Below are 16,538 nucleotides of genomic sequence, written 5' to 3' on the forward strand. Positions count from 1 at the left end.
CCTTAGTCTCCGTATGACTAAGAATGAGTGAATGTAGCTTATTTTGTTTTCTTTTGGCTGAAGAAAATAGTGCTTACCCTTGAGCGACGCAGTGCAAGCCGTGGACAAGACAGGACGAATTGATGAATTAATGTACTTTTTGAGCTAGCCCTTCTGTTAGCACAAGATGACAGTCACGATTCTGACCTTGAGCTCTTGGAAATAGTTTGCTACATCTTCCTGGTTCTAGTAGTTTTACACCTTTTTCTTGAAGCTAATTAACTTGACCCGCATGAGCCAGTTTTAATTATGTTCTGCTGTAATTAAGTTAAATCTTACTCGTGCTTAATTAGTTATTTTTTTCCATAAATATATTTTAGTAGATATGGTAACATCAGTAACACCTTTGACCTTCAGCAGAGGAGGAAGTGCATCTCATAAAGTATACATATAACATAGAGTGCACTCCCACCAGGAGTACAACATTATAAATATTCACCATGCGCTCTGCATGTCAGTCTTATAGGCCAGCTTTGTTGAGACATGAAAGGTTTTCACAGTTTGAGCACGGCGCTCTCCAGCGTCTGCCTCTTCTTTCCCGCATCTACGCGGCTGCTGAACCGTGCAAACGTGCGTATGTGTGTGTGAGCTGTGGTTCAGCTCACACGTTTAACACGTTACAGAACGGTTCTGGAGATCGGCTGAGGGGTCTGCTCTCTTGAGCAAGCAGTCAGCGTGAAGGAAGTTGTGTTACTGTTCGGCACTGTTTGCCTGAAGGCTGCACATACAGACGGGTGACAATTAAAGGAAAAACCTCAATAAACGAGTGGAGGAAACTAATTACTGCAGATGCTTCCAGATAGATGTACTACATTTTAGAAATGAACATTTACCACGAGCTTACCCATATATATATATAAAATGCTCAGCAGGCTCAGCTGACCTAGATTTTGGATCAAGTTTGAAAAGGAAAAGATCTGAAAGAAGGTTCATTACTGGGGCACGGATGGCAGAAGCTTCAGTAACAAAGACAGCTCAACTGGCTAGTGGTTCAGTAGGAACTGTGACTAAAGCGGCATATACAGTTTAGATCTATGGGAAAGTAAGTCAGGGTTGAAACTGTAGTTGAAAGTGCACATTTTTTGATCGCGATACTTGTGCAGTTGTGTGATATGTAAGGGAGAAACAGAAGCGCAGCTGATCTTGAAGTGACTGAAAATGACAGTGTGGGACAAGATCAGATTGTGCCAGCAAGTACAGTCCATCCACGACTCCATATAGGAGGATTTTATAGTGAGGTTGCAGTGCATAAACCCCTCATATAGACAGGTACACTTTTGAGACTACAAAGAGAGGGTCACATAACAATTCTAGATGGGTTTTTCTGGATGAAGGTATTCATGTAATCCAGCAAAAGTAAGTTCTTTGTTGCATTTTATTAAAAATAATGCAGCAATCATTTTTCAGTCTGTTTTTAATATATTGCAAAGTGTGTCATAGTATTTAGCAATATAATCAGATAATTCTCAAGAAAGTGCCTTAATCATCCTGCAAATAAAGATATATTTATATAGTTTATATATAATATTTAGCCAGTTTGAGCTCTGTAGGGTGCAACAAAAAGTTTAAACTTTTCTTTGGCAATTTTTTTGACCTAATACTCATCATCATCATCATCATCGTTAGCTGCTTAGTCCAGATAGGGTTGCTGTAGCAGTTGAGAGAGCAGAGAATCCCAGATGACCCTGTCAGCTTCCTCCAGCTCATTCCCGGGGACCCCAAGCCGCTCCCAGTCCAACTTGGAGATATAATCCCTCCATTGTGTCCTAGGACGACCCTGGAGTATTGTCTCGGCAGGCCGTGCCTGGTACACCCTCACGGCGTCCAGGGGGCATCCAGATCAGATGCCCGAACCACCTCAGCTGTAGCGGCTCTACTCTGAGCTACTCCCAGATGGCCGAGGCATCCATGTGATCCAGCCAAAAGAACAGCATCATCTGCATATAGCAGAGACCCCACCCTCCAGCCTCCACACATAATGTCCTCCTGACCACGGCTATACCTTGACACTCTGTCCATGAATAGCATGAACAGGATTGGAGACAGGGCACAACCCTGGTGGAGTCCAACGCCTACACCGATAGAGTCTGACTTAATGCCGAGTATACGAAAACAGCTCTAACTCCGGGAGTACAGAGATTGAATGGTCCAGAGTAGTAGCCCAGACGCCCCATAATCCCGGAAGACCTCCCACAAGATATCTGAGGGAACACGGTCCTAAGCCTTCTCCAAATCACCAAAACACATGTAGACTGGGTTGGCAAACTCCAATGCCCCCTCAACAATCTGAGAGAGGGTGAAAAGCTGGTCCATTCCATGGCCGGCACGGAATCCGCATTGTTCCTCCTCAGTCTGAGGTTCAACTATCAGTCAAAGTCTCCTTTCCAGCACCTTGGCATAGATTTTCCCAGGGAGGCTGAGCAGTGTGATACCTCAATAGTTGGCACACACCCTCTGGTCCCCTTTTTTAAAAAAAGGGACCACCACCCTGGTCTGCCAGTCCAAGGGTACTGTTCCTGAGGTCCATGCAGTATAGCAGAGGCATGTTAGCCACGACAGCCCCACAGTATCCAGAGCCTTAAGCATCTCCAGATGAATCTCATCCACCCCCAGTGCCTTGCCACTGAGGAGCTGACCTAATACTGATTACTGTTATTTTTAATTAGAAGAAATTAGTTATGTAAACTGTACGGAAGTGAACCAAAAGAACAAAAAGTTGTGGGCCACAAGTGACAAGAAAACGTTAAATGGCTGTCAGTGTGTTATGTTAATAAGATAAAATTGCAGAAAACTATAATTTATTAACCTTATATGTTTGAAAAATTAGTTTTAAAATACTTAGTCTTACAACAGCATGCAGATTATGAAAGAAAAGTTGGGGAAAAAATTATTTACACATCTTTAAATATTACAGTGTTGCATTAATAAGAATTTTGTCACTTAAACTGGAGAAAGTTACTAAAAATGTAGAAGTTAAAATCAGTCAATTGTCACTCATGTTTCTTTTGAATCATTCGACTTGGCTTCAGAAAGATAAAAATAGTACGGCTACTTATTTAAACTTTTTCCAAGTTCCCAGTATCTCAGCATTTGTCATATTAGTGAGAATAACCCAACCGCTGTCCTTGTATTTTGTCCATATTATCACCCTTTCTGTACAGTCTAGTATTTGGATGGAAAAATCCCATAAAGATGGTTAAACAATGGTGTGTCTCAGTGTCACACAAGAGCTTCTGCAGATGTCCAGGGAGCTGGGAACCTTACTTGACTGCTATGATGTCAGCACTGTGTTATCTTCTAATGGGGGGGCCCCTGGATAGCTGTGTTCACATTTCATATACAGCACAACTGAACTTATGACCTAGGGCAAGGTTCCTCTAATTCAGCCTTGAAAAAACACAGCACTTGAAATGTTTTGTGTTTTCTTGTGCTGACACAGCTGATTCAGCTCAACAGCCAGCTGCCAGATTCTTTCATGTACTGTGACACACAGAGAAACGCCAAACTTTGTTATGTGTTGGTGTCTACAAGACTATGATTGGACACCTGCAACCTACAGCCAAAACTCCATATCAAACTGTGAGAGGAAATGCCTTCATCCATCAAGCAGTAATCTCGTTATGTGGAAACTAGAGAAGCAGGAAAATGGGAATTCTAGGCCAGGAATGCTTTTCTAGAGTACAGAAAATTAGGGTCCAGTAGCTAATCGACGTTATAAATTATGTTGAAAATGAAAGATAATTGGCACCAAACCTTGTTACTGATTAGTTGTGCTGGTGACGATTGTGCTTCTCATTTACATCACCTGAAAGAAAGAGAGAACGGCAGAGGTGACAATACACACAGGTATCATGGGGTTACACACGATTAAAAAAGTAAAAAATGCAGGAACACTTTCCTTAAACATCATCTAAAAAGACTATTTCCTGTAAGGATCTAGAGAAAGTCATTCCCAACAGAAGACAAACGCTCAGCATGGTGACTGCTGAAACTGTAGACAAAGTTTAAAAACAGCGTGTCATCTGCTTTTTAGCGAACGCTGTTTTGGTTTCGCAAAATAAATGCCCTTGGCTGAAGGGATGAGCTGCCTTTTTGTCCATAGTGCATGGATAAATTATACTCAGTCATTGCTAGTGCGCTAATGCACACATACCTGCTTGTATACTGATTTTTTAAAAGTGTTCCTTCTTTCTTTCTCCAACCTGCACACAAAAACAATGTTTTAGTTTACTTAATACAGAGTTTGTGGAGAATGTTCAGTTTTCTGTTTTCATGTGGGTGGATGTCTTTGAAAATGTATGCATAAAAATGGGTAAGAGGTATAAAAATACATATGATTATTAAATTAAAATTTTAGAATGTTAGAATAGATTATTATCAATTATAATATTTTCTAAAGTGTGGTCAAAATTATTTTTAGGCAGTTTTTAATAGAAAAATCCTCCAAAAAATTTGTATTGTGTTTGTCTTTCTTCTGCTCTGTAAATAATTTCTCGAATGACGTTTGCGAAATAGATTTCTTTTTTTTTTTCAGATAGTTGAACTGTACCAAATACAAAAGCAGATTGAATCATGGTGAAATCTAAGATTTCATGATGCACTGAATCATTTCCTAAAGTAGATTAATGTAAATTCAGAAAGATTTTTTTAGATTTGTCGATGTAAAAAGGCCGTCATTGAGATGGCAGTTGCATAGGTGTGTGTGACTTGAGCCAGGCCTGTGTGTGTCATCTGCTGACGCCACCCCATTGATTCTTCCAGGTGACCAGACGGGCGAGTGCAGGGCTCACGGGAACCTGGGGTCAGCCTTCTTCTCCAAGGGCAATTACCGCGAGGCCCTGACCAACCACAGACACCAGCTCGTCCTGGCCATGAAGCTCAAGGACAGAGAGGTAAACAGCTGTGTGTGTATGTCTGTTTGTGTGTGTGGGTGTCTTTCTGTCAGTTCCCCTCTAAAAGAAGTCCTTGCCATATTGTTTTATCAGCGGACTGCAGTTTGTACTGTGGGAGTGACAAATGTTATTGTCAAATCCTTCATTTGGTCTACTGGCCGCCACATTTTTGGCCTCACTCTCAGTCTGGCTCTATGCACCGCCTGCTCTCAGCAGCTCTGCCCACTCTGCTGCACACACTCAAAGCACTGCAACGATTAGCTGTTAAACTTCAAACATGACAAAATGTTGTTTTGTTTTTTTTACAATTTTTCTTGTATGTCCGTCATTTACTTAAAACAAAGCACGCTGTAATGCTCTATCTAGGACAGTACTGAAGGGCATTGTGACAAATTTCAGTTCACTTCAATACAGGATCATTGGGATGGTATAGTTTCTGTTTTGTAGCAACATGAATACATAATCATTTGTTGTGTTTCTTTGAATATCTTGTTTTCATTTGAGGAAGCAGTTTAACATTCATTCATTAATTCATTCATTCATTAGCTCTGTCGCAACAGGACCGTATTAGTAATAATAAACTAAAAACAGGGCTGTCAAATGATTCAAATAATTCATGTTTGTTGTATTTTGATGAAAAGGACCCTAAAGAAATAAGATTTATCATAATCTGCTTATTAATTTCAAGAATTCAGTAACATGAAAGTCACATAATTTTCATAGGGTGGACACGGTTTTCAGTACCAGTGAGAACAACAGTGAGTGCCTTTACCTGCACTTAATAATCTGTTCGTGATCAGATTTCTGCATTTATGTGATTATTCAAATGGTGATGTAAACAGCATACACTGATTTCTTTGATCAGACTCAGGTCTAGAAATCCCATAAAGAGAGGCGGATTTTAGCTTAGTCATCAGATTTCTCCACGCATATATATATATATATATATATATATATATATATATATATATATATATATATATATATATATATATATATATATATTCTTGCTCTGATTTCTTTCAGATTTCTCAGTCACCACATGCACGAAAAGAGACTGTGGTACTGAAAATAATCAGCAGTGTTTTAACACAGCGAGATGGCAACAAAACACTGACGCACAGAGATGCAGTCTCACTTCCTGCTCTAAAATGGAGGGTTAGGGCTAAAATAAGCCTCTGTCTATGGACTAAAGCTCTGAGTTTCAGTAGTGACATGAAAACATGGGACAGCATTTTTTGAATAAGCTCATGATGCATTTAAATATTTAAATTTTCCTTTTTAAATATTATTCTAAAGTCATTTTGACTATTTCACAAGTTGAATCTATAGATTTAGGGCAGTCTCCTCCCAACAGAAAATACTATAAATGATTTTGTATATATTTATCCTGGCACTTTCCCAGTTAGTCCCTTGGGTTTAAATAGATCATAACACAATCTTTGCAGATATCTCATGTCTGAACACTTACTACATTTTTTAAACAGCTTTTTTACTAAAGAGATAATTCAGTAGAATGATCCATATATGATGGATACTTGTCATGGTGGCTTAAGGGGCTCTGTAGCTTACCACTTTGCTGTTGCTTTTGTTAGTTTGCTGCTGGTTGACTAATTCATACTTGTCCCATTAGCACTGTCCAATTTCATGTTGCTTCACAAGCCATATGCAAGCTATGTTACAATAAGAGGGCTACAATTGTAGATTCTGTTGTAGCAACATCAAGCGCACAAACAGCTGGACTTCAGGCTGGAAGAGTGGTTCAAAGGGTCAAATTAAGAAAATATGGCCATGACATTAGAAAAGTTTGCGATGTTGCTAATTTGTCGTGTTATCAATGCCTTGACTTTGACTGGAGTAAATAGAAACAGTAATAAAATACAAATAAATGTATAAATAGAATTAATTAGATCCAGCCATACCAACCCCTCCACTCCCACACACCTTTCACTGCTTTTGTGGAGTTGGAAAGCTGGATGGGACCCCCCCGTCCTCCTTCAGTTTGCAAGGGGTCTGCGTTGTGGCCAATTCTTGGCGCTTTCTCGAACACCAGGCCCCATTCACACATGGCAGCACACACTGGCACCAATTAATACCTCCCCCATCACACCGCTGCCTCTCCATGGCAGACGCTCAGTGCAACCTGCCAGCGCTGCTACTGTGCATGCAGGGTAACGGGCGTTGTCAGATCTGCGCTGCTGTTCTCTAGCTGCATAGTGGGAGAATGGATGGAGCAAATGAGGTAGATACAGCTTGCATGGCAGGAAGTGTGTGTGTGTGTGTGTGTGTGTGTGTGTGTGTGTGTGTGTGTGTGTGTGTGTGTGTGTGTGTGTTAAGAAATAGATAAACTGCACCCCTCATCTACTCCAGTTCGTCATTAGTCACTCCAGTCTTCAGAAGGTCACAGCGTTGCTCATTGTGACTCTGCCATACTTTTGTGTCTTGTCCTTTATCACTGTGCACAAGTAAGTACCTCACCGAGTACACTGATCATTTGTCAATAAGGGTCTTAGCGGAGGTACTATTTGTGTGAAGGGGCTGGCAGTAGATGGCGAAACTGAGCATTAAGCAGACATACTAGACAGTAGAATGCTGATTTGTGATGGAACGTCCATATAGCTCTCGGTTGAATCAGAGCTTAAAAAGAATGCTCCAACATTTTTCAATCTGATTTCTGTCTGGCACATCTGTAATATGCTGTTGTTTACCACAGACAATAATTTTAAAACAGTTTCATGTGCTAACCTAGTTCCAAAAAGCTGGGACAGTATGTGAAATGCCAGTAATAACAGAAAGCAGTGACCTTTGGCCTGTATTAAATAGAAAATAGAACACCAACGTGATATTTTATGTTTTATCTTTTGAAAGTCTGACTTAATATATGCTCATTCCAAAATTCAACACATTCCAAAATGTTTGGACAAAAACACATTTACCACTGTGTTACATGACCCTTCATTTTAACAGCACATTTGGAGATTGAAAACACAAACAGATCCAGTTGTGAATGTTGAAAATTTTCTTTAGTTTTACAAGCCTTCAGCCACACAAACGTATGGAGCCTCTGTTGTCATATTTTGCACTTCCTAATGTGCCACACATTTTCAATAGGAAACAGGCCAGTATAGTACCCGCACTCTCTAATTACATATCCATACTGTTATGATGTGCAGAATGTGGCTTGACCTTGTTATGTTGTAATGCTTAGATGCATATGTTGCTCCAAAATGTGCATATATCTTTCATCAGTGTTGCTTTTACAGACGTTTTTTCTCCCATACCATGACAGACTCTGGCTTTTTAACTTTACGCTGGTAACAATCTGGATAGCTCTTTACTTCTTCAGCCAGGAGAACACAACCTTCATTATTTTCATAAATCTGAAAGTTTGACTTGTCAGAGCATGTTTCCACTGTACATCAGACCATTTCAGATGAGCTTGAATCCAGAGAAGGCAGCAGCATTTCTGGACAAGGTTGACATATGGCTTCCACAGTGCATAGTACAGTCTTAGCTTGCAACTGTAGATGAAGCAGCAAATAGTAATTATTGATAACAGTTTGTGAAAGTATTCCCAAGCCCATGCATTGACATCCCTCAGATTCCCCAGTTTGTTTGATAATCTTGTGCACTATAGAGGGTGAAATACCTAAAACCTTTGCAAACACTCATTGATAAGCATTGATCTTAAAAAGCTGGAGTATTTACTCATGTATTTTTGGCAAAGTGCCTTGTCTTATTCTTGCTCTTAAACTACTAGGCCTTTTCTGGATGTTTCTTTTATATCCAAGCATTATTATGTCACATCTTTTAAAATGTACACTTAACAACGTTCCTCATCTTAAATTGACCCTGTCCCAGTTTTTTTGGAATGTGGGGAAGGCATCAGTTTCAGAATGGGAATGTATTTACAAAAAACAATGAAGTTGTTAAAACAAATCTTTGTGTCTTTCTACTACTTTATTTGAATACAGGTTTAAATTGATTTAATCACTGCTTTCTGTTTTTATTTGTGCTTCACACACTGTCCTAACCTTTTGGAAGTGGGTTTATACTTCTCAAAATGACTGAAAACCAGTTGACTCAAAACCAAGGCAGAAACCAGTGGGTAGTTTTGAATTCTGTGAATTAAGGATGTCAGAAGTATCTGTACTCCTCTGCAAAGTCAGTACCAAAATTGAAACTAATGTAACAACTGTGTGTTTTCTACAATGGGGCAGCCAGTATGGCTCTACAGCAACTATCGGTATACTTTGAAACTGAAAAAGGCTGTCAAGACCCTATGGAAATACTTTTGAGGCAGATTAGCAGTATAGTGGACTCAAAACCCAACTTGTAAACAGTGCTATTGAATATTTTTGGATGCTAGTTGTATCATATTGCCAAAAGAATAAGTAGAAAAAGAAAAACATATTGCTTTTATTTTTGTTTAAGAATGTTGACCTTCATTATGTTGAATATTGTGTTTGATGAGTTGTATCATGAGCATGTACCAAACAAACTCAAACCTAACCAAACTAAAAACAACTGTCATTATTGCTTTTTGGTAATTACAACATGTGGCCAATGTGCTGTGGCATTTTTTTCTTTGTGGCTGTAAAACCCTTCGCAGACGTTTTACGGACAAATGCCATGATATAATGTTAGAGGGAACAACAACACAATAAGTAATGTAACTAATGTGAGTTAGCTAGTTTGTGGGTTTGCAAGCTGTCACTACAGGTACTACTGGAAGGCCAACCACAAACATTAGCAAACGGGACAAAAATGAAAAATAAATTAATGTTACCAACATGTCAAGTAGAAACAAAGCTTTTTTAAATGGAGCAGCAGTAACCTTTGAAATGGAGCTCAGCTAACAGGACATAACAGTCCTGTTTCATGAGTGGGTTTGTAATGAGTCAGTAAACATACTGAAAATCATTGATTGTAAGTTTGGGCTGAAAATGGGCAGATTCTGATACAGAACTTTAGCATTATGCTTACTGGTTTAGCGATTTATAAAAAAGGACCGCACAGTGGCATTTCTGCTTTTGCAGTGGTGTCAAATTGGTACTGCCTTGTCATGGTTCACTGAAATTGGTACTGAAATGTTTGGCATTGTCTGCGATGGACTGGCGACCTGTCCAGGGTGTATCCCGCCTTCCGCACGAAGACTGCTGGGATAGGCTCCAGCATCCCCCCGCGACCCTGACGGAGAAGTGGCTTAGAAAATGGATGGATGGATGGATAGTGCACAATGGGAATATTCCATCCACATCAGTATACTGCAAACATTACCACAAATTAAACTAAAAACTAGTTATATCTCTGATAGAACACATTATGCAGATTTACGCCTTGAAACAAAAATATGGACGAATTCATGAAAGTGATCTACAGTATGTTTTGCTGGCGCAAATCAGCAGGTGCCCAGTGCCTTCTATTTTAAGCGTATATCAGGTTTTGTGTTCTTTATTAAGTACAGGAAAATGTGTTCAATTAATTCTTCATGGTAATTGACTGAATGCCTCAAATGCAGCAGATATAAATTAGATTGAAAATGCAACGTTTCTGCATACTTGAATACCGAAGATGTAAATCAGTCATTCAGTGTCTTTGATGAGGAATGCACGATTCTACAGAATACTAAGGATTAATACCTCTGTAAGCTGTCTTACAGAAAAGCTTCTACATTAAGTGGTTACTAATACTGTATGTTGCTTGGCTGAGACAAGTATTTGAGAAATTTTTGGCCTAAAACACAAATAAAAATACATTAATTGCAGAGAGATACTCACAGGGCATTTTCCAGGCAAATCAGTACCCAAAGAAAATGTATTTACTATTTTAACTTCAACATTACATTAAAAACACAGAAGACGTGTGGGTTCACTGGTCATTTTCTAGATTAAATAAAATGTCTAAGTTTGCATTATTGCTATATTAGATGCTAATACACCTGGTTCTTATCAGCATCATACATACAATGCATTATTTCATATCAAACCACTGAATTAATTTGTTTACATCTCAACAATTGAACAAAATTTGACAAATGTGTGAAATTCACCTTTAAGAGAGATACAGAGGAAGAAAGTTCACACACTAGAGATCACCCTGCTTCATCATAGTTTCCCTAAAGCTGCCTTTCTTATGATCTCTGAGAATGTGGCCTAAAATCCAGTCACAGTGAACTAAACAGTAAACATTTAAAGCAACAACGTCTAACATCCCAAAGCTGGAATTGCTGGAGTAAATACTTGATGACAGGATGTTTACATGGATTAGCCTGCAGTCAGGCTAAAAACAGTCTGCATCATTCCTCTTAGCTAACAGATGAAAGTGTAAGAGTAGTCAAATCCGACAGTTCATTAACTAATTAGTAAACTGCACCTACGTCCCGTAATGAGGGGCCTTCTGCTCATTCTGTTTCAAGGACTGATTATCACACTTTGTAGAGTTAAATGGTTAAATGCTGTACATTTCTTCATTTTGCAGGCTCAGTAAGCAGAATTTGTGTAATTGCACTCATAAGCAGCAGCGAGAACTATTAGTTAATTTAATTGATATGCCTCTTAAAGAGTTCAATTAGACAATTAGACACACCAAATAGACACACCACATAGTGTGGTGTGGATGTGGCTGGGTAATGGATTGTGTACACAAGTGTGTATCTATGTATCTATGCATGCGTTTGTGGTTTGTGTATGTGTTTTTGTGTTTGTTAGGCCTGTGACAGTTAACCGAGTTACAGTGCTAACAGCCTCCACTTACGACAAAACTTGTTTACTACTGGTTTAAAACCCCATCGTTCCTTTCATGCGAATCAGAGTAAGAATAGTATTTTAACACATGTACATGACTGAACTTTTAAACATGGTGATATGTTATTTTACATTAATACCAAATGAATGTGCCTAAGATAGATCTAGAAATGCAGCTGTTGAGCTGCACTGGTTGAATGCGCTGGATGAATAGCTGCCAAAATGGTATAGTGTTCATTTAAGGACTTTTTTCATTTACATTAACTAAAGTGAGCTTTATTCTTTATTTTGGACAGTTGGGGGTTGAGTTGGGTTTGGAAAGGTTTTTGTCAAGTTTGGGTCAGGCCTCAACCTTAATGATGTGGTTCGGGTGGGGTTTGGACCAAGCCTGGGCAATATCTAAAAATAATAAGCAAAAAAGTGTAATTAATGAAAATGTTACCTCAGCTATTCTATTTTTAGTGTATATGCTCATTTTTAACATCAACTGTTTTAATTAAAAGCTTTAATAAAACGGCATATTCAATAATATAATACTGTAACTCATTTAGTAACCCAATAATAGATGTTACTGCAAACGTGCTTTCATGTGCTTCTTGTGGTGTATCCACGTCTTACAGATTAAAAAATGAAGCATTTTCTGTTGTTGTAGCGACGTATTCATAGTTCAGCTAACCACTGGCTGTATAGAAAGTAATGCACATCATACACATGTGTAAATCACACATTACTCTGCTGTAGCCTTTGAAGGGTCCCATTATAGCCTCATGTTTATACAGGAAAATCGACTAAAACCTAATGTAAATATTATTTAATATTATTTATTTATTTTTTCTGATTATGTTTCCTGGCCATATACAGGGATCAGGAGAACCAGCTTCAGCTCTCTTTATGTTTTTCTTTATGTCACATTAGCATTTATTTAAAGCTAAACTTAATTTAAAGTAAAATATCTTGAAGGTGAAGACCCACATGGTCAGTTAAACTAGCATCGCAGTGTCTGGCAGAGATAACTAACAATATTAAACAATATATTAGTCCAGACAGTTTTCAAAACTTGATGATGTGGTTCAGGTCAGAACAGATTCAGACTCAAAACGTGATGATGTAGTTCAGTACAGGTCAAGTTTTGTCTGAATGTCGTCCTGTTCAGGTTGGGTTTTGGACTCAAAAAGTTCTCAGACTGTGTTCGGGTTCAGACCAAAAACCTAGGCTAGATTAAAGCTCTAGTGCGTATATTGGTGTTTGACGGTATTACAGAGGTGTTGGGGGTGGGGGGGTGGTCTGCGTGTGAGTGTGAGTGTGGCAGTATTGGTGTATGCCTCCTGTCGAGCTGTACCGCTGTGAGCTGTGCTGTTTAATGGCATCATCTGCTCTGCAGCACCTGCTCTCATTTCACAAACACGCTCAACCCTTGTCTCTCTAATCACTGCAGCTTTCTCTTCCTTCATCACTACACAACACCACTGCAACTGCCTCCACACACCTGCAGCACGCAAACAACACACAGCCTCAGCAGAACGTCAACACTGCCGCAAAGCTCAGCTTTTTTCACGAAGCTGACTGACTGAAGACGTTTCATACGTCAAGATATTTGTCCAAAATTACTGTCTTTTTACTTTAATTGTGCTTCGAATAAAAAGAACTAAAGCTTTGTCAGACCACTCTGGAATGGAGAATATTATCAATAAGCTGAATACAGTAAGTGAACATCATGGAATGCACCATGTACATAAATACTGTGTTGACTTGCTTGATATTTATTTAAAATATCTCAGTGATTCCAAAGATATGTAACATAATCATTAACCATAATCAGATTTGAAAAATAATTCAAACGTCATAATTCAAATGGATCTCTGCCGGTACTGTATGGACATTTCAGGGACAGCGGTGTAGCCTTGGTAATGGAAATAACCCTATGGCTGTAAGCAGTAGAGTATTTTTTTTCTGGCAGAAGCTTTAATACTGGAGGTCTGTCAGCCACAGCTTATTGTGGTGGCATGCTGTTGTTAGAAATTCATCAATTTTGCGTTCACATTGGTGGCGTTGGTGTTTTACCTGCTGGCAGGCTCATATGAGCATTTTCCAGTCGTTTTTGTTTGTGGACAGTGAGATTTTTTGAAAATGTTACTGGTGTGGATGAACCTTTTTTTCCAGCAAAAAAAAAAAAAGGTTTCACAAATATACATGTGGGTGAGGTGTCAGTTTATCTGATTTCATCTCTCATGCACCCTCTGTTACAGGTTCAATATAAACACACCCATTTATACACATACAAACTCCTGTGCTTTCTGTGACTCAACCCCCATCTCTCAGCTCTTGCAGAATTTTGCTTCTGGCTGATCAAAAAAACACTCAGAAGAAAACATTAAAATTTGATTGTCTGAAAAAGATCAACTCCTGAGGGCAGTAAGTCAGGAGAGAATGAGATTTAGAGGGTAAGTGAGATGTTTTGGCCCTGCCACAAAACCAAGCGTTCAGTAAAACACTGATTTTATGTTTTAGCCGAACTATAATGTGAAGGTTTTGCGCGTATTTGTGGGGGAGTCTGTTGTATTAGGGGCTCACGAGTGGTGCATCCATCTAAGCATTAGTACTATTGTCAGGAGATCATGAGTTCCCTGATCGTTTCTAGTGATACTAAGGTCTTCCATCCAAAACAGTTAAAATATATTTTATTTTATATAAATAAAACAAACAACAAACAACGTATTGGCAAATCATTCACTGTAGAGGAAAAAGTAGAGGATGATGAGTCTGTTGTTCAGTTAGATGTGTTTTTAGCTCTTTAACTCATCTGTGGGGGTCTCCATTATGTTACTCATCTGACATGAAAACCTTTGAAATTTACATCTAAAAACATAAGGCACATCTCTACTGTAATTTCAGCCAAAATCAACTTTATTCATTTTTGCTATTCTGTTTATGAACTCTTACAAGTATTCAAATGTCAGAATTAGTCTGACTGCATATTTGTAGTTGGTACCACCTGCTATAGAACAAAACAATTTTGGTCTTGGCATCTTGGCATCAAGTTGCTTGGCACCAAAGGTCCAATACTATTGACATCCCTGTATTTTAATGTTGCCAGTTTATTCCACCAAAAAACAAATTAATGTGATACAACCACTGTTGTTACTAAGCAACAGCACAGTGATACAGGTATGGTGGGAAAAAAATTCAGATAATTGGATTATGTGGTCAGAACTGTTAAGTAATCCATGTTAAGAGGAGGTTATTATGGTTTGTCCACTTAAATGCTGAGCATGTGTTCCATGTCCTCTTACAGAAATCTTGAATCAAACCACTGACTGTCGAGCATGCATGTCAGAATATGAGGGCTTGGCTCGGACGTCTATGGGAGGGGTAGAGAGAGCGAGAGTTCATTGTAATAATGTGATGGATTGCATAATTCTTCTCCCTTGTTGAGCGCTTTGTCTCAGTTTAGCTGTGATTTAAAGGAGATATGAAGGAGCACAAAATAAAGCAAAGCATTCCTCATAGCTGACTTTCTCTCCAGCCTCCGTGACGACGCTGAAGGAGATGAATGCACTGAAATAACATCTTCCTTTGAAACTCGTCTCTCGCTTCTCCTCAGCGCCCATCGAGGGCCGTCATTCACACGCCCAGTAATTTGCACGATGGCGAGCACGTTTTAATCTCGTCCCATTGTCATATTTTTCATGTATTCATTAGATGGGGTGCTTGGGATGTGACATTAGTCATAATTGGTTTGGTTTCTTCTTACTGAAACCCTCTTTTGTGAGCCTTCACTGGCTGTGTGAGTTGCTCTTGTGACTTCCGGTCACAGCCATCCAATTAATTAAAGAAAAGGCCGGGAAGGCCTGCCTGGTTTGGGACCACTTCTGAAGTCCCCTCTTTAGAGGTAGGCAAGGCTGGATGAATGTTAGAGGATGTGAGTGTGTGTGCACGTGAGTGCACCCACCTGTGTGTCCTGTCATCATTGCTTTCTCAGAGCAGTGTTTAAAATTGCCTGGAGCACCTTCCGTTTGCATCTCACTTGAGACATGTCAAAGTCTGTGTTCCCTGTGCGTGTATGTGTGTGTGGGTGTTGCGTGGGTTCCGGAGGTCATTAGTAGCTGTGATTTTGTGTGTGTGCCTGAGGCAATAGTCCTGGAGGGCAGGAGGAGCTCTTCATTAGGAATCACACTTCCTGTAGAGACACGCCTGACTGACACAAATCAAGAGCTGGCTGTGTGTGTATGCTCTTTATGGGGACCACATGTCATGACAACCAAAGAATGTGCAAGACTGCCAGACTTTTTTTTTTTTCATTAAATTTTTACATTGAAATCCAGAGACAACCAAATTACTTGTACAAATAATAACTGTTGCACTGTTTAATGTGTATATATATATATATATATGTGTGTGTATATATATATATATATATATATATATATATATATATATATATATATATATATATATATATACATACATATACATTTTCACAATACATTAAACATATATATATGTAATTTATATAGAATACATTTATAATATAAAATTTTATATAATATTTTAAAATATAGAACATTTCTATATGTCATTTTTCGCTTGAAGTTATTCCTTTTTTCGTCTTAAAATCATGATGTTGAGTCAGTATTGTAAATCAACCCCCCTGACTTGCACAGTACTGCAATTTAATGGAAATATGTACTTGTATGTGTGTGCATGTGTGTATATTCCTGTTTTTGTAGCACATTAATGCATATCTTCTCCTGAGTCTGGCTCTACACCGAGTATTTGTGTACAGCGTCACGCAGGACAGCCGACAGCCAGAGATTATGGCCCCAACACACGAATGAATGTGCTGTTGTCAGTTAGATTAATG

General features: G+C 38.9%; 1 protein-coding gene across 3 annotated transcripts in view; it reads left to right on the forward strand.

Annotated features, from left to right (window-relative positions):
* The window catches only part of ttc28 (tetratricopeptide repeat domain 28), a 248,625-nt gene that overhangs the window by 137,813 nt on the left and 94,274 nt on the right, over positions 1-16,538 (forward strand). For all 3 annotated transcript variants that reach the window (XM_017693688.2, XM_017693689.2, XM_017693690.2), the window contains one exon: positions 4,801-4,931. In XM_017693688.2, coding sequence (XP_017549177.1) covers positions 4,801-4,931 — 131 coding nt within the window. The remainder of the gene's footprint in view (positions 1-4,800; positions 4,932-16,538) is intronic.

Source organism: Pygocentrus nattereri, chromosome 18 (genome assembly GCF_015220715.1).
Source record: "Pygocentrus nattereri isolate fPygNat1 chromosome 18, fPygNat1.pri, whole genome shotgun sequence".
NCBI classification, from domain to species: Eukaryota; Metazoa; Chordata; class Actinopteri; order Characiformes; family Serrasalmidae; genus Pygocentrus; species Pygocentrus nattereri.